The 22,366-nt window shown below is 45.1% G+C and overlaps 1 protein-coding gene across 6 annotated transcripts in view; it reads left to right on the forward strand.

The window, feature by feature from the left end:
* The window catches only part of Rreb1 (ras responsive element binding protein 1), a 124,321-nt gene that overhangs the window by 44,289 nt on the left and 57,666 nt on the right, over positions 1-22,366 (forward strand). For 5 of the 6 annotated variants that reach the window (XM_029547657.1, XM_021215469.2, XM_029547658.1 and 2 more), the window contains exons 2-4: positions 15,034-15,135; positions 18,427-18,533; positions 19,626-19,838. In XM_029547657.1, coding sequence (XP_029403517.1) covers positions 19,668-19,838 — 171 coding nt within the window. In that variant the 5' untranslated portion in view covers positions 15,034-15,135; positions 18,427-18,533; positions 19,626-19,667. The other variant, XM_029547659.1, reaches the window with a different exon arrangement.

Below are 22,366 nucleotides of genomic sequence, written 5' to 3' on the forward strand. Positions count from 1 at the left end.
TCAACTAATTCTGTCAACCATATGCAGCTTTTTGTTGGCCACTAGCCTGTGGCTGTTCTTGTCTCTCTTGGCCTGCCTGCCTTTCTTTGAGAGTTGTTCTGTTTTACCTTCTCTATTTCCTTTGTTCCCCTTTCTAGTCACCCACCCCTCCACTCCCAGTCATCATGTTCAAACACGTTTTCTGAACTCTTACATCATCTTCTCAGACTACTGTGCGCCTGTGCCCCTCACTACCCCAAACCCAGCTTTCCCAGTTCCCCATAATTTGCCCCCCACACCCTCTGTAATCATCCTCTGCTGTTCAGCAGCACCTGGTGCTTTCTGTCTATCCGCTCCCCTGTCAGACTTTCCATACCTTCCCCGTGTACACACCAGTCTGCTTCTGATGCATTGAGCACCTAGTTAATTCTCTGTTGCTTCTGCTTCTTTCTTGTCCCTAGGTGGCAAGCTCTTGAGGAGTCCCCTATCCCTTGGACCTAGTAATGGATCTTTGGGGTGTGTGAGGGTGGGAGGGTGGTTTTATCATAAATATTTGTCAGGTATAGTGGTACATTCCTTTAGTCCCAGGACCAGAGGAGCCGAGACAGGTGGATCACTATGAGTTCCAAGTTAACCAGGACTATACAGTGGGACCCTATATTAAAATATATATAGATAGATAGATATAGATATAGATGTAGATATAGATATAGATATAGATATAGATATATACACACATGTATGTATGTGTGTACACACACACACTTATAACCTTTTGTTACTTACAAAACACTTTCCCTAAGTCCACCTTCTAGTCTGGTGACTTGAAATCCCTAGGAGTTGATAGTATGGGGCATAGCTACACAACCCTGAGGCTCTCTTATAGCGCCTCTAGAGAAGGCCACATTATACAGGCTGAATGTTTTCTTCTAGCGATCAGCAAACACTCTGGAATCTTAGACTGCATGGGACGTGAACAAACCTGAGTAAAGGCAGTGACAGGGCTGAGGCTCACCAGTTCCTCTTCCTTTCCGGGAAAATGAGCTGTGCTTGGGAATTCTCATGTTTGTATCATGCCTCAGGGGATTTTCAGAAGCTGATTTGGCCCATATGCATTGAGTTATTGTCATGTGTTCCTATGGAAGTTAATTTTATGCTTTAACCCTTCACAAGAAGGGAAGGTTAGAAGTTTAGGTCTTACACTATTGTTAATTACTATCTGGGTGCTCGTCTACCACTAGTGGTAAATGTGATGAAGAGCCGTAGGTGATAGGACTGTAGTTTTGTAGATGGATTCTAGTACCACGTAGATGGAATCTATCCCTTGCACAGGGGAAAAAGCAAAACAAAAAAGGTCTTGCTGTATAACATACATACCCTAGGCTAACAAGGAAATTACTATGTATCCTAGGCTGGCTTTGAACTTGGGTTCCTGATGTCTCAGGACATGCCACCATGCCCCCCTGTATGTATAGTTTTAAAAATTCATTATATTTGCACATGGGAGGCAGAGGCAGGTGGATTTCTAAGTTCGAGGCCAACCTGGTCTACAAAGTGAGTTCCAGGACAGCCAGGGCTGTACAGAGAAACCCTGTCTCGAAAAACAACAACCAAAAAAAATTCATTATATTTGTTTACTTTTTAATTTTTATATTTCTCTATGTATTTGTATGGGCATGTGTGTGTCACCTTGTGTGTGAAAATGGAACAACTTTTTAAACAATTTTTAATTTTGTGGGTATGAGTGTTTTACTTGTATGTGCACCTCATGTATGCCTGTTATCCTTGGAGGCCAGAAAAAGATGTTGGGTCCCTAGAACTGGAGTTAGAAATGGTTGCAAGGCACCATATGGACAGATGCTAGGGACCAAACCTGAATCCTCTACAAGAGAATCAAACACTCCTAACAGCTGAACAGTCCCTACATATCTCTACAGTCCCTAGATAGGACAACTTTAAGAAGCTGGATTTCTCCTCCTTGTGGGTCCTGGGAATCAAACTCTGGTCTTCAGGCTTGATGACAAGCACCCGTGTCCACTGAGCCCCATTTCACTAGCCCTGGAAGTAATTTTAAATGCTACACAGTTAGCACAGTGTCATGCTCATTTTCAAGTAGCTTTGTCAATGCTCAAATGTGCCTGCTTGCTTTCTTATGGTTGATTTGCTTTTGCAGACCTCCAGCTTCAGGCAGGCTTGGCACCAGTCTTTAGCACCTGGCTGCACCTCTGCTCCCATCCTGCACTTACAAGTGACCTAAATTTATAACAGTTTCCCAGTGTTTCCCGGACTTTTGTGTTGGAGGCAGGACCCAGTTTGAGCAGGATCTGAGCAGATGGGTAGGGTGGGTATGACTTGGTTGCCTGCTTAGGGGACGATCCTGTCCTGTTGGTTTCATGGGCTGATTCCCTCCATACCCTGAAACTCATACTTCTGAACTACCTCCCCTCCCATGGCCACAGGGAAGGCCATACTAGACTTTTTTTATTCCTGCCTTGGGGCTTAAAAACAAAGGCCTACAATCTAGTAACCCAAATCTACCAGAGAAAAAGCACTGGGGACCTACCCTGTCCAGAGCTCAAGCCTCTGGTCACAACTAACCATTTAAAGTAGACTCACGTAGGAGATGGCTTCGTGGGTAAAGGAGCCTCTTGCCAAGACTGAGACCTGGGACTTTCTTAATTCTGCTGTTCCATAATCAGTCTTGATCACTGTATGGCCCATGTTCCCTCCTCCACGAGGAATTTCCTCCATCTGCTAACCACTTTGTCATCTGCTGTGTTACCCGATGCAAGCCGTCCAGGGTCATTCTGAACAATGTTCGGGCTACAAGAGCCTCCTCTCCCTTCTGCCTTTGTGATGCTCCACCTCCATCCCCCCGCCCCCAGTACCTCTTCATATCTGTCCTTCAAACTATCATAGTTGCCTCCTAACTCGGTTATGTGCCTCTAGTAATTTATTTTTTAAATTGCTGCCAAAAGATTTTTAAAATATGGATATGATTAGTTCATTCCAGGCCAAAAAAAAAAGCCCATCAGTGGGTTTCCACAGTGGCAGGCTAAAGTTCATCCCTTTCCCGATGGAACCTTGACCTCCGAGTTACTCTGCCAGCCTCATCTTTGCCATTTCCCCTACTCCACTCTCCCTCCTTTCTCACAAAGTGCTGTATGCTCTGAGCACTCCCAGGGGAGCATTTTTCATGGGTCAGAAACAAAGCTAAAGGTTTGTAGTTAGCTGGGTGGGGGGTAGGGGGGCAGAGGGAGAGGGCTTGTTTCCTTTGCCAAGTAAGGGCATAAGAAAACAATCTCAGTCATTTTAAGGAGTGCTTTATAATCTTAAAGCCCAAGCAATTTAAATGAATGAATGAATGAATGAATGAATACAAACCAATTAATAGTGGGTGTCAGCATTTCACCAGAGAAGGGTAAAAATGGTAGGATTTGGGAACTCTTGCTTTCTCCACATTGTGTTTTTGTTGCCAACATCTGGTTTGCCTTTGCCCCACTGCCCCCATGTTCTGCACCTCTTACCTCTGGTCAGCCCCACATCCTTTTGTGTTTGGCTCATGGTCCACTTTTCCTTGGATTGGAATTTCACTCTTTGTATCTGCTCTGTCTTCCCATGAGGGAATCCATTCTCTTTCCCTACTGTTTAGTGTTGGGGATCCAACTCAGGTCAGCAGGCTTGGTGGCCTTGGAGGCACCTTGCCTGCTGCCCTGGCTTTGGTTTTCTGAAAGCACTAGAATTATACACATTCATGGTCCATTATACCAGCTATAGTTTTTGTTTTCTTTATTTAAAAAAATTGAATTCCCATTGGGATCATACCAGGATATCACCAGCTTCTAATATACTTGTGGAAATATGCTTACAACTGTGATTCAATTAAGCAACTGCTGTTCACTTGAATTGTATTTTATCTTTTGCGTAAGCATGTGTGTGCCTGGGTTTAGTGGACCGTGTTTGTTTGTTTGTTTGTTTTCCCCCTTCTGGAATTGTAATGAAGCATCTTTCTTTAAGAGCTTTTATGTTTTCCTCATGAGTGTGTTGAATAAGCACTGTAAATACCATTGTTTTGCACATTTTCTATTTTCTTTTTTAGGTTCTTTCTGACTTCATGGCCTGGGGGGAGTTGAGGGTGTTGAAGGGTGCCTGCTCTTGAGCCAAACCAGTTAGCTGACTCCTAGTCCTTCACTCCCTCACTGTCTCTGACTGACCAGGTCCTGTGTCTGTGAGACACAGGCCACACGGATGGCAGTTCTGTCTAGCCTGTGGATGGCATAGCATAGCTCCTTTGTGTGTGAGAGCACTTGCTATCGGCTACAATACTTAATAGTAGCACATGCGAGTTACTTTAAGAATACTAATGTATGTAGCTGGAATAATGATTTATACTTGTAATCTAGTATCCAAGAGGTTGAGACAGGAGGATCATGGGTTCAAGGACAACCTGGTTTTCATAGCAAGATCCTTTCATTAAAAAAAAAAAAGCATAGATGTAAATGGTGCTTTATTCTAGTTAGTTTATACAACTTAAGGACCCCTATGGTGATTGCTGTAGACACAGCAAATTCATAAGTGACCCCAGAAGGCATGTTCTTTTCTTAGGCATGCCGGGTCTCTCCCACACCAAGACTCCAGAAGGTGAGATGGCTCAGTGGGTAAAGGCATGTGCCACCAAGCCTGATGGCCTGAGTTTATCCCTCAGGACCCACATGGTGAAAGGAGAGAATCAACTCATATAAGATGTCCTCTGACCTCCACACATGTGCCCCGGGTACACTTAGAGCACATTTGCATAGAAAATAAATGCAAGGGCAGTTTTAAGGGGGCTGCTTTATTGGACCGCAAGGTTGTTAACTTTGGAGCTAAAATGGATGTTGGGTAGGTGTTGCTCAGACACTGTGACAGGCTGGAGAGGCAAGTATTTGGAACAAGTCAAACAGTCCCTCCAGGCTAGCTACAGGAAGTCCAGCCCTTGGCTTTGAGTGGTCAGTAGAAGATAAGGTGTGGACTGTTAGAGGCTTGGCCCCTCCTATCACTGGATGGCAAACTGTGAAAGGAAGATAAAGAGAGTGGGGGGGGGTTGCGTGTTTTGAACAACAGGAGAGTGCCTTTATCACATGCTTGGTTTATGATTATATTTTGGAGAACTCTGCTTGAGATGCAGGTCTGCGTTCCACAGACGTGTGAAAGCAATTCCATGTCTTTTTGATTGAGAGTGTGCAAATCACTTCCTACTTATGTAAATAGGCATCAGCTTGGTCATCCAAATCTGTGTGCCAGGTATTATGCTAAAGTATCTGTCTCTTGGAATTGTCTAGCCATCCAGCCATGTCCAGATATCAGGGAACCTCCTTGGGTCTCTGAGTGGCACTGGGGCCAGGGCATCCCTTTCCTCTTTTAGCTGTGGGTCCAGTGTTAGCTAAGTGATTATTTATATATGAGAGGGAGTTCAAGGAAGGGACCTGTCTCTCTAGGGTTATCGTCCCCTTCCATTTTTTCTTTGTGTACTCTGTAACACTTGGTGGGGATTCAGTTCTTTGTAAAAGAGGTATCTGTTTAGGGTGGGGCCTGTAAGATGTGAGCTGGCATTTAGAAGCCTGGGCATGCTCAGCACCTGGTAGGGTAGGAGATCAACCTGAAGCAAATGAGCCTGTGTACTTTGGCGACACAGGCTTCTTTCCGTGGAGTACAGCCCTTCTCAGCAGCAAGACCAAACCTAATCCTGCAAGCCCCACCCCTGGCAGGACAGTTGCCATGAACTAATCATCCTTCCAACTGTCAAGGCCGGGGCAGTCAGGACCAGAGCCTCAGACTTCCTTCAGTACTGCATTAAATCTCCCCAAACCTGGACTTCTTCTGGGCCGGAGTAGCCTCTTGGTACTCAGTGGACGCCACGATTTCCTGACATGCAGTGTCTTGGGAGGGGCAAGTCTTGCTCCATAGTCACATTTGCTTGCCAGTGATTTTTGGTTTGTTAGTGTATATAATCAATACTCACCAACCACTTGTATATCAGAGTATTTGTTTGCCTTCACACATACAGTGGTGAATTCTTTTCTTAGAGGGAAAATTGGGGAGATGGGGGGAGGAAAGACCATCTGTTCTGTGCACAGAGGGCAGCCCATCAGGTCCCTGGGAGCTCAGACACGTCACTTCCCCTGGCACAGTCATTCTCAGCTGACAGTTGGTAATGTCTGATTACCCACTGTAAAATCTTGACCACAGCTGACCACTTTTCCAATGGGCAATTGAAAGATGTGACTCTGTTCCAATGCCTGTAGAAGCGGCCAGGGCAGGAGCAGTTCAAACAGTAGTTTTTATCTTTCCCAAAATCATTTTCTTTTCCCAAGGATTGTCGCCCTGCAACTGCCCTGAATTCTGGGAATGTGCAGCCCCTTCTGATGTGAGGTTAACCACCTGACCTGGGGTTACTTAGCTTGCACTCCTGCAGGGAAGACTGGAGATTCCTGATTCTTCTGTACCCTTTCCCCAGCATATCAGAAAGGCCAGCCTGAGACCTCCGGACTCATGAAAGAGTTGCAGGATATTGCCCAAAACTCTGCAAACTGCTGCTGAACTTTACCCCAGCTTTTCTCCCAAGCTGTAAATGTAACAGGATACTTAGTTCTGTTTCAGAGAAGTACCCAGAACAGCCAGATCATTGCAGTCCAGTTGCAGACCAGGCACGTAGCTGGGTGTCAGCGGCTGTTCAGGTGCTGCAGTTGAAAGAGAAAGGCTGTGTTGGGGGATATGAGGAAGCAGCAGCCATGTCCTATCCTGTCCTTGTGGGTGTGCGTTCTTTCTTGGTTTAGCAAATGTGGAGCTGAGCAGGATTTGTTTCATCGGCAGTGCACAAAGCCGGATGGGTTTTATTTCCTGCTTGCTGTGCAACGCCTGGAGAATCAACAGCTGCTCTGCTCCTTGCTATCAGTGGAGTTGTATTTGTAATAAGCCAACTTACATATTTTTAACTGTCTCACTGGTGGGATGAGATGAGATTTTTTTTTTTTTTAAAGCAGCGGCCATCACACTGGACTGCTAGCAGAGCTTTGCCAATATTAAGAGAAGCTGGTAGGCAACTAGAGGTAGACTGACTCACAGCAGAGGGAAAGGGGCAGGGGTAACCAGAATGTTGGGTGAAGAAGTTTAATATAGTTAGCTCAGACTGGGGGTGCCACACTGTTTCCCATATATTTTAATAACTCCATGTCACTCTCAGACAGGAGAACTGAGGCTCAGAAATATGTAAATCATCAGCCAGAAGAATCATAATCTGATCAGACTTTTAAAAATTATTTTCTTAATATTTATGTGTCTAGTTGGTTACTTGCTCTATTTGAATACACCCAGGTGAAGCGAGCTTATGGCTGACCTTATGGGTCTCATTCCACCCAATGGCTGTTGTCTTTCAAAGCCTTGGTTTAAGGCTGGCAAGATGGCTCAGCAAATAAAGGTGCTTGCCTCCAAGCACGAAAGCCTGAGTTTGATTGACAGAGAGCCAGCTGCCTTTTGACCTCCATACACAATACATACATGATTGTTCTGTTTTGTTTTGTTTTTTTTTAATCCCAAACCAGAGCGAGCCAGTAAGTAACATCTGTCCACTGCTCAGCTCCCACCCCTGCTTTCAGGTTCCTGCCCTGCTATCCCTCAGTGCTGAACTGTAAGATGAGGTGCCCTCTACCTAGCAAACAAACAGAAAGCCCTGGCCTTTCTCCATTCGTCACGTTTGTCCGAGTGGGCCTGTGGGATGAACGCATGGACCTTGCAGTCCTGCCGCATTTGTAGCCAGCTCTGTGTGTTTTCAGGAAGTTCTCTTCATTCTCAACCTCTCTAGCTTCAGACTCTTGTTTTTCTACTGCCTTGGTTTCCCAGGCCTTTAGCTTTCTTATATTCTCCACCTGAAAGGGGTTTCAGTGATCTTTCTGGTGACTTGATAAGTACAAGAGTGTTGGAGCCACAGAATCCAGATGGAGACCTGTCGCCATCCCACAAGAGCAGTGGAGCATTCAGCAGATAATAATGGTCATTACTGTATAGGATTTTCAGGAGGATTAAATACATACAACTTTTGCCTCAGGATATGTCCCCAGTTGTTCTCTGGAAATATCATATACGAATACAAGCAGGCTTCTGGTATACTCTTAAGTTGAATCCTGTTTTCTGTGGTCGTAGTCTTTTCCAGTTTTAAATTCTAGAACAAGCCGGGCCTGGTGGCCCAGCACTCGGGAGGCAGAGGCAGGCGGATTTCTGAGTTCGAGGCCAGCCTGGTCTACCAAGTGAGTTCCAGGACAGCCAGGGCTATACAGAGAAACCCTGTCTCGAAAAACCAAAAAAAAAATAAAATAAAATAAAATAAAATAAAATAAAATAAAATAAAATTCTAGAACAGGTATACTGTAGAGCCTCCCCCCAACCCCCAGCCTTTCCTGTTTCCTGATAAGCCAGAACTGCTCTGGAGGTGTGGTATGGTGGGAATCAAGATTAGCCCCACCCTAAACCAGTGTGACCACACACTACAGGTAGGCAAGGACATTTGTCTCTCTCTTGCTCTCTGTCTACACAGGCATTCCTTGTACAGCCACAGACCACCTTGACCACTTACCCCGGCTTTCCCTAGGCTGTTTGGTATAGAGTGATACAGGCTTCTGCTAAGCCAGGCAAGAAAGTGATAGAATACAGGACCCAGTAGCCAAGCAGAAAAACAATGTTTAGGAAAAGTCTGGCCTGCCTGGGGAAAAGGCCTGGGACTCGTTCTTCTCACAGCCTGGTGCCAAGGGCCACCCATGTTCCCCTCCCAGGGGAGGAGGGTGCTGTGTGACAAATGGCTGCCAGGTGGCAGCTGCATCTTGGCCTTGTGAATTTGGCAGTTGTTAGATACTGTCTGTAACATGTGCTCCCCGGAGAAGAACTGCAAGGAGTGAACTCTGCTTCCTCAGCGCAGTGTGCTTACAGGAGAGCCTGTGATGCGGGAAGGTGCTGCCAACCTCCTTCCCGTCAAGAAGCAAGGAGGTGTAAAAGGAAGAGTCATAACTGTGATGTGGTTCAGTGTGGTGGGCACCTACCAGAAAACTGTCTTCTCAGCAGTCTCCATTTTGTTTTGTTTTTCATCTTTATGGTGCTAGGAATAAAGCCCAGAGCCTGAAGATGCTGACCAGGGACTGAGCTGTGGAAGGAGTGTTCTCCGCTCAACCTCCCTTCTCTGAGTCCAAGAAGAGGCGTGCCTCAGTAGATCCTGAGCTAATGCTAAAGCTGTAGGAAGCAATGGCCATGCTCCCTAACTCTTCTCTCCCCCTCTGCCCTTTGCCACACATTCCTTATTGCCCAGGAATGGCAGAGAGGAAGGCATGGGGAGGTTGCCCAGGTCCACAGAAATCCTGGCCAAAGGGCTCCACTCTCAATGTGAATTTTCAAGGAGTAGTGTGGGCTTGAAGAACAGCATTTGCTGGAGATGTGACATGTAGGGTCCAGGACTGCATGGTCACCCATGTGTTGTAGTCCAGCCCTACCCGGTCTGATGCTTTTATATCCAAAATGTTTCTCCAAAGGGACCTAAAAAATAGGCTTTGTGTCGATGACTTCCTTTCCCCCTTCTCATACATATTTAGTTGTAGTAAGTAAACACAAACTTAGAACTAGATTCTGAGGCTCTGCTTCAGTGCCTCCATGCCTGTTCAGAGCTTTGCTAGGCCAGTGGCTCTCAGAAAGGTTGGTGGTGGAAATCCTGGGGTGTTTGGACCTTGTTGTTGACCTTCATGTGCTGGTTCTCGGGGCTGACTAAATACACTCCCCCAGATAACTGTGAGGAAGGGCTACCAGGCCTTCCCACAGAAGCCTGGTAAGTTGTGTAAGTTGAAGCCATGAGTTTTCATTTCTGGTGATAGGCTAGGCTATATAGGTAATTGCCAACTTAAAGCTTTCAACTTGTATAGTTTTTAAAATAACTTATGATAAAGGTATTACACATTTGGTAGAATACACTCTTGGGATTTTGGGTTTGGATCTCCTCTCTGATTAGCAGTGGTCTGATCCTTTCTCTTGTTGCTGTCCAGATAGCCATAGTTTCATTTCAGCCTACAGTTGGGACAGCTGGAGACAACTGATGCTCTATAATGCCCTATGTATGTTACTAAGCCTGGGGGATTGGTCAGGATGGGCAGTGAAAGGCATTTTGAGCTATCACTGGGTGTGTTGGAATGGAGCCCCACCTTAGATTGAGGAGCACCTGTGCCCTTTGAGGTAACAGTGTTCACATGTCAGCTGCAGTTAAACTTCTCACTGTCTAGATAAAATCATTAGTGAGAGTTCCTTTAAATTATATTTGTCTAGTTAATCTATACTATCTAACTACTGCCCTTTGTCTCCTTTTTTTAAAGAGACATTTATTTTATGAGCAAGTGTGTGAATATATTATATATACTGCCTTGCAGATGCCCTTAGAGGCCACAAAAGGGTATTGAATCCCTCTGAACTGGAGTTCCAGGTAGTTGTAAGCCCTGCTATGTGGGCACAGGGAACTGAACCAGGATCCTCTGCAAAGAGCAGTGAGTGCTGTTAACCATGGGGCGATCTCTTCAGCCCATCCCCTACTTCTGATATACATACCTGGTTGGTTTGTTAATTTGTCACAACTGTCTGCCCTACAACCCAGGAGTGTGGACTCCTCTTATCCAAGCCCGAGCACAGTTTCTGTGGAAGTAGACATAACCTTGAAAACATGGCTCCTCCTGTTGATGGATAAGTTGGAATCAGCCATCCCACGGGACCGGGCCATTAAACAATTGAAGTTGAGCTGTGGGACTTCCTTTTAGCCTCCCGGAACTTCATTTGAAGGCCTGGGTCCCTTTGTACAGCAAGAGAGTATGTCTCCTTTGAGCCGACCTGCCTTATTCATTTGACCAAGGACAGAGATGAGGAGGAAGGGGAGCACTCCCTTTTTTTTTCTTGCCCAAATACAGATGAGAAATGAAAGGCCAGGCCTTGGGTAATTGAAAGAGCAGAAGTGACCGCATGCTAAGATTGTTGAGCCATCAGGAGAGCACCTGCGCTCCCAAGCCCTGCACCACGAGTCACACATTTTGTCCAAAAGAAACTTAACAGTGTTCCGAAACATTGCATCAATTTGTTCTCCCAGATAAATCACCCAGTATTTCAGGGGAAAATAGTGTCACTCCTCTAAGTAGTGGCTTCATCTGCATAGCAAGGTTGATGCTCAGAGATATCACTTGATGGTGATGCTGCTTTAAAAAAATATATTATTAAATATGATAGCAGAGTTAGATGTGTCTTCTTGACTTGGAATGAAAAGACCTGGGTCCTTGGGAATTAAGGAGGTGTCGTGCACACTTAGGGGCAAGAAACAGAGTAGAGTGGTAGCCATGGGTACTGGTGGGCGGCAAGGCCAGAGAACAAACGTGGGCTGAAGCCTGGAGGGCTGTTGAGTGATGGGTTAAAGAGTGCTCATTTCCTGTAGTCTATTGAAAGAAGTAGAGACGAAAACTAGAGAGGAAGATGGTGCATCTTTCTTCCATCCCTGGATGTCCCTCTCACCCATTACCATCATGCTTGCCTCTTAAATATACTTGAACTGTGCAAAACCAGGCAGGAATACATGCCCAATCTCTTAGCAACCAATCTTTACTCAAAAGGAAGCAATATAGAGTTGACCGTAGCACCCCACAGTGCTTAGATACGTGGGGGTTGATGCTGCTGCACGATGCTTGGGCCTCCTTCATTATACCAACGCCTGTGCCATTGGGGTGGGGCCTGGTGACTTTCATGGGTTATCATCCTCTCCAAGCATAGCCTAGCCCCTAAGCCAGGAAACACATCTACTTCTTGGAACAGAGAGAGAGAGAGAGAGAGAGAGAGAGAGAGAGAGAGAGAGGAGAGAGAGAGAGAGAGAGAGAGAGCGCCACCATCTCTGCTCTCTCTCAGCCTTCAGAGCCAAGGTCATTCTGGTTAGCAGACACAGGTTTGCCTTGGACTTGGGGGTTAGCAGGCTTGGACATGGTGGAGCATCTAGTCAGGTTAGGTTCTGTCCCCATCCTAGCCCACCCTTTAGATGCTTTTGTGGTTTGTCAAGTCCTACAGTCATTCTCATATCTGAGCTTCCACTCTTTTTAGTTTGCATCTTGTTCTGGATTGGCCTGATCTGGTCAGGTCAGCTCTCTCCTCACACATCCCTGACAAACCATCCCTTGTATTTGTGAGTTGTAGCCTTTTCAGTCAAGTATTCTAAAAGGCCAAGGCATCTCAATTTACTCCATGTTTCATGGGAGCCCGAGGACAGATTTGTTAGATTTCATCTTCAGAAGCTGGGACACCACCCTTTACTTCTAGTCCATCCTTGCTTTTACCTTTCAGCTCTGTGGCTATCTCCCTAGACCTGGAGACAGGCTCCTTAATCTTCTCTTTCTGGCTTTGCATAACACTGTCCCTTATCTGGGGGGGTCGGAGGTGGGGCTGGCCTCCCCCTGCCCTTCCTCCTCCCAGAGAGACCTCTGCCCTGTGTAAGATATCTTGCCTCTGACTTTGCACAAGACTTCTGGGAAAGAGCATCCAGATACTCAGCATCTCAGGCCCACCCCCAAATGCTGTACAAAGTCTTTGTCACAGTTTTCTCTTATAGGACATAACTAGAAATAACAACCCCACCATCCCCCCATTTTTCTGAAGTGGTGGTGATGGAGGTGAGGGGTATCTTGAAGTTCTTTTTGAAAAACTGCCTTATATTTTTCCATCCTTTAAGCTTTGTGGCTCCCATAGACCTAGTGGAACTCAAAACAAACAGGGAGGTGGCTCTTGTAATCCTGCTCATCCAAATCATTTACATCCAGTGTTAGAGGATGCAGTTTTCAGAACCAAATCTCGGCCTGACCCTTTGCTAGGAGTGTATTCTTCCCCCTTAGTTCTTTCTGCTTATGGGGAAGCTACTTGAGCTTGCTTGCTTTCTTAAGTGTCCAATAGAAAGAGAAGGAACTGGGTGTAAAATAATTTTAATGGGATTTTTAGGTTCTGGAAATATTTGGAGATCTTGACACTTTAAAAAATAAAAATAAAAAAAATAAATAAAGAGGAGAAGCTGCTCCTTTCTAAGACTATTCTACTAACTTTATCATTATATTTTAAAAATTGTTTGTACTCTTACTCTTATTATTTTTTTTTCTTCAGTGGTAAGCATTGAACCCAGGGCCTCAACATTACAGACAAATAAATACTCTACCATGGGAGTTACACCCACAACCCCAATTACTTTAAAAATGAATGCAATCAAGCAAAGTTTGTCCTTACCCCACTCCCACAGTGATATAAGTGGAAGGGATGAATCTCTAAGTATTAATAAGTTTAGATAGGTAATGATGATCTACAAGGGTATTTTGTTTGTACAATTCTGAAAACTGAATAGGCATTCTAAGTTGATATTTGAGACAGGGTCTTACTGTACAGCCTATCTGATCCACCCACCTCTGTGTATGCTACTATGTCCAGCCCCTGGTTCATATTTTAAATGATGCTGGGCAAATAGTTAACCATGGAGCTGTGTATCCCAACTTTTCATATGGCAGTAAAGCAAAGATCCTGACCCAGTGATCCCTGGATAGGCATCTCCCATCACTTGTTTTACTAGTGAACAAAAATGTTGAGTATATGACTTTCTGTGGAAGCATTTGTGTTTTTCTTCACCTGGAGAATACTGAGTTGTGTCAGGTGTCTCCAGATGGGAGGGTCTCCATGTCTCATTCAGAGCCTTCCTTGTAAGCTGTTCCAGTACTCTAAAATCCAAAGAACTTTTCAAAGAATGACATAAAGAAAGATGGAGAATGGAATCACTGAAGTATGAAAACAGAAAAACTTCGGGAGGAATCTTGGTGTCACTATCCACCCAGGAACTGCTTGTGAGGGTAAAGGGTGGTGGAGCGCTCTCTCCCACACAGATCAGTCCTGCCCCACGTGCTTGGGAGCTGTTTGTGGCTGACTCCCAGTGAGATGCTGGAGGATAGCTATGTGGCACACTTACACAGCTTGTTTTCAGATGCTCTGAGAAAGGAAGAAGTGAGAAACTGGGCAGGACAACTGCAGCTCAGCATCCTTGTTTATATGGGGCCTTTCTCCTCTTTCTGTGGTGCTGTTGGGGGAACCTGGGGCTCCTGTGCGTGCCAGGCAGATGCTGGCTCACTGAGCTAAATTCCAGCCGTTGTGCTGCTCCTTAAGTCCTTTCCCTGTATTGCAACCTTCGATTCTGTGTTGCCAGCGAGTTGTGGTTCCAGAACATGCGGCATGCCCCCTTCCTCTGGGCTGAGCAGCAGGTCCAGCCCTCAGATTAGTGCTTTCAGGGCCCGTGGGCCCCCAGAGCAGACATTCTCAGACTCCCAAGGGACACGCGTGAAGATGTTTTCTGCACCTTCTACAGAAAGAGCAGGGCATGCATTTGGTCCTAGTTGTATTATGTTAAACGATGTCCCCCCTCCCCCTATTTGTAGGAATCTCTACCTCAAGGCATTGTTAGTTGAACATTTCTTATTTTCTTCAGCTCTTTTTCCTCTCCTCTGTTTCTACTCGCACCAAGTGCTGTTTTTCTTTTCCTCCCGTATTATGCTGGAGAATCATCTGGGTCTGTTCAGCCATTTTTGTCTCTATTTGGTGTCTATGGTGCTGAGGATGAAACCTGGGACCTCACGTGCTAGGCAGGTGCCTTGCCACTGAGTGGTACATGCATTCCAGTACTCTTACCACGCCACTGGGATGCTCCAAGCTCCACCTAGAGCTAGCATTCTGAGCATTCTCCTGTGTCGTTAACGAGCCCTCAGCATCGCCGGAATGTAGGATGTACTTGGGTGGAGGTGATGGGGGTCCTAGCTGTTGAAGGCACACTTCAGTTTCAGCAGTCCTTGTCCATTCTGGAGGAATCAGCTAACAGTTTGCTTACAGATGCAGATACAGGGTGGGAATTGTCCTCACCATGGTAGCACTGAGTAGAGGAAACTAGACAGAAGCAGAATTTCTCCTTCTTTTAAACCCTTTTAATGTTATCTTCTTTTAATTTTTCAGGTTGTTCCAATCCTGTGCTCCAGAAGTGGTGGCTTTGAGGTGTGACCCTGCCCACGTTTGGGTCCGGTCCTCATCGGCTCCTCAGCAAAAGGAAGAAAGCAGGTCAGTTACCCTGTGTAGGCTTCCTTGAGTCTCAGCAATCTCCAGTGAGTCTTCAGGCACTCCCTCTCCTGGACTTGAATTGTCCGCTGCTTTCCCAGGCCCTCTGTCCTGTCCCATCACATCTTCCTCCCCATACCTCATCCATTCTTTCTTCCCAAAATCTGGTTACAATTGTAACTGCAGCTTGCTGGTTCTTGATCTGTTGAGTCTCTGGTGTGGGATGATGTGTCTCAGAATAGGATGCTCAGGTTTACCTCACAGGAAGCAAAACCTCAGGCAACCCTCCTCCTTCCTCTTTTCTTCTTTCCTCCCAACTCCCAGTTCCAAAGTGCAGGTTCAAAACTAGAACAGTAGAATTGAAACAATCCGCCTGGTGGTGTCCATCGGTCACATCTGTGACTTGGGAGCTTCATATTGGGTTCTTCTTCTCTGATTCCAGTTGTACATGCTTGGTAAAGATTTTAGTGTGGTGTGTGTGTGTGTGTGTGTGTGTGTGTGTGTGTGTGTGTGTGTGTAAAACCTATGACTTATCAGGTCTCTCCTTTTGACATGTGGATCTTAGGAACTGAATTCAGGTCGTCAAGCTTGGCACCAAGTGCCATTACCCACAGAGCTATCTTGGCAATATCATTTTTATTTTTGTTTTAAAAATGAGCTTAGTTGCAGTACCTAGGACAATGCCAGGAAGAAGCAATTGTGTGGAAGAGAGAATGAGGCATTTCTAGCTTTGTGACTATTGGGTTAAACAAACACACTGCACACAAACCTTAAACTATTAAAGGCCTGTAGGTAGTAGGCCTAACAGCTTAACCCCACAAGGTAGGGGATTTCAGCCCCTCTGGTACAAGCACAGAATTCTCTCTGAGACTTGGAACATATGTTAAAGAGTGAATATTAGCATCCTCTTTAAAGCATGCACGGGAAATGACATTGTACCTGGAGGAATCCAGACTCAGGGGGAGAATCAAAGGGAAAAATTGTCTTTCATAACACAGATTGAATATCAACAGGCTTAAATGTTTTCATTTGGATGGTTGTTTCCTTTCATTATTGCTGGGTGGTTACATAGAATCAACTAGAGCCAGCCAGCCTGTTTCTGGTTAAATTGTCCTTCACCTCAGCATTGATGTAAAGGCCAGTGTTGTTTTTAATGTTTTTCTAAAGCAGAACAGTTAACAGCATTGAGTTTGCACTAGGCTTTTCCTTCTGCCCTGCTCCATGACCCCAAAGGAAAATTCCTGAGCCAGACTCGGCCAAGAGCAGACTGGCGTGAAGCTGTACCCCAGCTCTGAGGACAGCATATTGGTGCTTCTGAAACATCCTCTCAGCATGTGTTCAGGCTCCTCTCCCTTTGTTAACTGCATTCTCATCAGAAATCATAGTTCCCCTTTAAAACCATTGCTGTTTACTTAACATTTCAAATATGGAAAGGAAGCAAACAAACGGGTTCCTAGTGCCACACTTTACACTTTATCCCCTAGGAGGAAATAGATGCAGCCAGCGTCTTCCTGTCCAGACACTGGGGAACACGATTGCAAGGCTTTTCTCCTTTTCCTAGGAAAAGATGCTAGGTCATTTATATAGCTAGCTATATGTACCCTTACTGGATTGACAGCCTGTGTTTTAATTACTTAGTTGGAAAAGCCCATCTTTGATATCATGACTGTGGGGCAGGGATCATTGGTAGTTTGTCTCTATGGAGTGAATATATGTTTTGTCATTTCCTATTGAGCTGGATATAGTGTAACATAACTCTAGTATGTGGCTGGGCATCATGGTAGTACACACATTTAATCCCAGCATGCGCGCGCACGCGCGCGCGCACACACACACACACACATACACACACACACACACACACACACACACGATTTTGCTTTCCCACCTAACTGCTGCTTACAGTTACTGCTTACTGTTCATGCCAGCCTCGGGTGTATTCATAGAAGAAGAGTGGAGTCAGAAAGATTCATGCCAGGCTGTATTCCTGTATGTGTCTATATACCAGTTTTCAACAGAAATATAAAAGTAATCCAAAGTCTACATAATTTCTTTGAAAAGGCTAATAAATATTCCAGTATGAGGGTATCTGAAGGAGGCCAGCCTGGGTTACAATAGAAAGACTGTCTCTCAAAACAAACAAAGACAATGGATAAATGTATTTACTTTTTAGATTCATCTATATAGGTGTGGTTGTACATGCCTTTAACCCTAACTCTTGAGATGGGATCATTGGGAATTTCTGTGTGTTAGAGGCTGGCCTTTAAAAAAGGAGTAAGTGTGTATGCTCTTCTCTGTGTGCACTGCTTTTATGTTTTTTCCAAAAAAAAAAAAAAAAAAAAGAGAGAGAGAGAGAGAGAGAGAAACCAAGCATGCAGACACTTTCTGCTGGCCAGTGGGGAGACTTCACAGAGAGGCAGCATTCAGGTTTGAGTTTTGTTCTTTTCTTGGTAAGGCAGGTTAAGTCTGCTCGCTCCTCTTTCTGCTGCCCCCTCACTGATCTCACCTTCTAAAAGACCCCACCTCCAAAGACCACTCCTCAGCCTATGAACTTGAGAATTAAGTCTCTAATGCCAAGTTCCAAGGGAACGCATCAGATCATAACAGCGTGAGGCATGTTTTGTCTTTTGATGGGAGGTGCTGGGGATCAAAGTTCTGTATGAACAAATTCCCTGCTCCCATATATATTTTATCCTTTGGTTTAGGAATAAGGTTGATTTTGATGTGGCTTGAGTTATGAATTTCCGTTTGGCTGCTTGTTTCCTATCACCCAGTGTCTTCTAGATGTGGCCTAATATTGTTAGACTCAGAGCTCTTAGGAAACGAGAAATGGAGTGAGTCAAGTGGAGATCTGTGAAGAAATGGGGTGCAGTATAAGAGAAAATTTGGTGTGAAATAGTAGCTGAGATAGAGTAAAATACTGTAAGAATTCCTCAGCTGTTGAGCATATGTGAGACAGCAGGAGACGTTAGGTTGAAAACCCACATACGGTTTTATAAGAAAAAGGTAACTTATTTTGTCCTCCATGTATTTCGTGAGCATGATGATCTGAGATCACAGCAAATAAATGATTTCACAGTTTCCTTACTAAGCAAAGAGACTGAATCTGTTTCTTTTCCTTTTTTGAGGTACAAGTTTCTATGCATAGCCCGGCTTAGCATTGAACTCAGATTCTCTCACTTCTGTGTCTGGGGTCAGAGGGTCAGAGGCATGTGCCCTTTATTCCCAGCTAACAGAACTGAGTCGTCTTCCTTGATGAATTAACTAATCCAGTGTCTCCCTTTTGTCTTCCAGCATAAAGGAGTGATATCCAGAGAAGAAAAGGGCTCAGCAGAGTCATTTCCTACTCCATGTGGATGATAGCAGGAACAAGGGACTATCATTTGGGGCAGAAAATGGAGGTAATTTGCAATGGAGACAGTTCTTTTATGAGGTATAGGTGACCTTTTTTTGGAAACAGGCTTTTTAATGTTAGTTTTAAATTTGGTTTTAATTACAGCAGTGTTGGTGTCTATAGAATCGGCACACACATCCTCTTAAAACTGCATCCAGTAAGAGGAAACCTGAAGTTTCCTATCAGTTGGTTCTTAAGTCTAGAACATTTAATTAGAAGAAAGCAAGTACAAGGTATGTGGGAGGTGCTGGCCAAACAGCAGCTCTGTTTCCTCTTGGAAAGGCTCAGGCCTTTCCGAACTCTGCTCCCAAAGATTAGGGAAAGCTCGGGCTCCGAAGATGGCACACTGGATAAACTTCTTGCCGTGGAAGTGTGAGGATCAAAGTCTGAATCCCCCACACCCACATTAAAAACCTAGGTGTGTATGGCACACAACACACACCCCACCCCACCCCACCCACTGTAACCCAGTGCTCAGGAGGCAGTGACAGGATACTTAGGGAGACCAGCCAAATCAGCAAGTTCTGGAATCTGTGTGAGCACTTCCTCTGGGCTCTGTATGAGACACTTCCTTGAGCAGAAAGAAAGCAACTGTCAAGGAAACCACACATAAGCACACATGGGCCCACTTACGTGCAAACACAAAACATGCCACACAGTACATGTGAGATAGAAAAGAAAGGGGAAAGGAACCTGCTTCAGAAGGTTTGACTGTACTGGTGGTATGCACTTGGAACGGAAACAGTCCCCATCAGTAGAAAAAAGCTTAAGCTGCTTTGGAACTGGGTGTGGTGGCTCACACCTGTAATGCAGTACTTGCGAGCCTGAAGCAGGAGGATTGGGGAGTTCTGGTCATTCGTGGCTACATAGTGTAGCCAGCCTGGGCTACATGGCAAGCTCCTGTCTCAGTAAACAAAATGAACAAACCAAAATAATAATTAATAACAACAATAATAATAATTTTGAGCTCTCTTCTGGGTAAGGGTGGACAAGGGTGTTGGGCATTTCTGTCTCTTACCATGGTAGCTATGATTAGCACCATATGACTATGATAAGCCTACACTTTCTCACGAGAACATCACTGACTTCTGTTTTTCAGTTCTATAGCAGAGACTTCTTAGAAGCATAAAACCCTGTTCCGATGACGTCGAATTCGCCCATTGGTTTAGAAGGCTCAGACCTGTCTTCCATCAACACCATGATGTCAGCAGTAATGAGTGTAGCGAGTGTCACAGAGAATGGTGGGAGCCCCCAGGGCATCAAGTCCCCCATGAAGCCTCCAGGACCAAATCGGATTGGCAGAAGGAACCAGGTAAGGGTCTGTGGCTTGGGTGGTAGCCACTAGTGGATTTCTTCTTGAGAGAATGTAGAGTAGAAGTTCCCACATTGCCTAAAGGGAAACCCTGGACACATCCTGAATTAAAGGTATACCTAACGGCTGTCATCATTTTTTAGGAGCAGATATTTTCACGATTTATATCCTTGCATGGAGGAAACCTTTTGTGACACAATATCTTTCAGGGAGTGCACCCTCATTCGTTGCCCATGATTTGACTTCAGCACAAGCTTATGTTTCATAGAGTGAACTTTGCAGCCTCTGCTATGATGCAGAGGAAAGCCCTTGACACAACTGATTAATTTGTTTGTTTCTTTGTTTGTTTTCTTTCGAAGCTAGCTCCTTGTGGAAATAAAGAAAAAAAAATCTTCAAATAAGTTCCTGTTTGATCAGGGTTCGCCTTTCTATTTTGGCTTTTGGCTTCAGAGAATCCCAATTAAGATCCATCGATGAAAAAGGCTTGTGCACGGTTGGTTCATAGCAGTGCAAAGCCCTGAGTTCAGTCTGCTTAATCCTCTTGAATTTTCAGTGGTCACAGGATCAGGAGAGATTGGAAAGAGTAATTGCATCAACAGAAATTGGGAGGAATGAATGTTGTTAGAAAAGCCCCTGTCTCCTCTACTAGGAACAAGGCATTGTCTCTTTCAGTTAATGAACAAATGGGGCACCTTTTTGATAAGTTGTTGCTGTCTTGACAGCAACATTTTTAACGAGATAGATAAGGGGGCAGAAGGCACATAATTCTCAGTGCATTTGTGAAATCATATAGTGTACAGTGACTTCCCTGTCAGTTTCTTGTTGTATCATGTAGTCACACTACTTGTTTGGAGACAAGGTGGTCTTCTCAGAGTGTCTGGGAGCTGGCATGGATTCCTGGACCAACCAGTGGGGCTTTGGTGAACTAATGGTTGTTCTTATGCAGACTTCTCTCTGAGAACATCTATGATGGCCTTTGACAAACGCTCAGGGTTTTAGCTCAATGCACCCTCTAGGAGGTGGCGTAGCAGCTCCACGTTCCCTGCAGCATGTAAGTGTGCATGCCTCCATTCCTTCCCTCAAGCCTGAGGCCTCGAAAGAGCTCAGGAATGTTTTTTATAGGCTTGGAGCATTGATAACTCTTTCTCTCTCTCTCTCTCTCTTCCCCCCTGCCTTCGTGTGCCTCTCTTCCTGTGGGTGCCTGAGAAAATACTCAGCCTGAACACAGAAGGAGCACTAGCCATGGGAAGAAAAGGTTTATTTCCACTCTCATATGCCTGTCCGTCCATCTCTCCATCTGTCTCACTGTCTATCAACCCATTTAACAAAAGGCCTAGCTTCTATTTCTGTTAGCTGCTCTGCCAACTATGAAATGTGAGGTCATTCGTTGTCTTCCTCATCCTTCTCTGCTTTACCAAGAATGAATGGAACATGGGCAAGAACTTTTCCTTAAATAGCACAGCACGGCATAGCTGCCCCAAGTCCAGGCTCCGGTTCCTTCCCCATACGGAGACAGTTAGGGTCACTGAAAACAGCCACCATTCCTTCCACCTCTGGATCTGGGAGTGAAGAAGTGAGTGTGCAGTGTAAGCAGTGAGCCACTTTCTGCCCACCCCTTTCTCCCTCAGAGATCCGATAGAGTGCCTTTGTGTTTAGAAGGGAGACCTAGGCCAGAGGTAGCCTGCTAAATACAGCACCAAATTTAAGAAAACAAAACACAATGCACAGACAGCTCAGGATGTGAAGAAGTGGCCTTCTTACTTGACAACTGGACAGGGAGAGTAGAAAGGAGGGAGCCTTGGGAAAGGTTGCATCCATGCATTCCAGGAGAGATTAGCCACAGCCGGATGCTGACAAGGGTGCCAGGTTGTTTCATTATGGACTGGTTAGTTATCACATTAGCTGCTAATTTTATCTCTCAGCTCAGGAAGTTTGTTTCTCTCACCAGCGTGACTATAATAACTGGGCTCGGAAGCCTTTAGCGTGGGCTGTTTCCATCATCACAATGCTCTTTTGCTATTCTGTTCTCTTTTAAAAGTTAGTAAATCTGCTTCCACAGACCACCACGGGCTTGTGAACTTTCATTACGGCCTACACGACAGCGTTGCCAGCTTCAAGCTTGGCAGCGGTTAATGATCAACCCTAGAGTCAATATCAGTCAGCCCCGTGTGCCTCCACACAATGTGCCTGGTGTCTACTTCAAGGTGACCACAAGATGATTTTATTAAAATATGTCTCCTCAAGTGACTGGCCACTTGGATGCCTAGAGGTTATTTTGAGACAAGGTCTCACAGTTTTGTCAGACTAACATGAACCTTGTAGGCTCAAGCAATCCCCTGCCTCAGTCTTCTCAGGGACTAAAGCCAGTATCTGGCTGAGGTTGTTTTTTTTTTTTAATGCACACTAATACAATGTACTGTTGAATCTTTTCCTTATAAAAAACATCTATATAGTATTGTTAATCTGATGAATTGATAAAACTACTTCAGAGCTTGACTTTTCCCTGGAAGTCTTGACCTGAGAGGCAT

The sequence above is a fragment of the Mus pahari genome, chromosome 16 (assembly GCF_900095145.1).
Source record: "Mus pahari chromosome 16, PAHARI_EIJ_v1.1, whole genome shotgun sequence".
In the NCBI taxonomy this organism is placed as follows: Eukaryota; Metazoa; Chordata; class Mammalia; order Rodentia; family Muridae; genus Mus; species Mus pahari.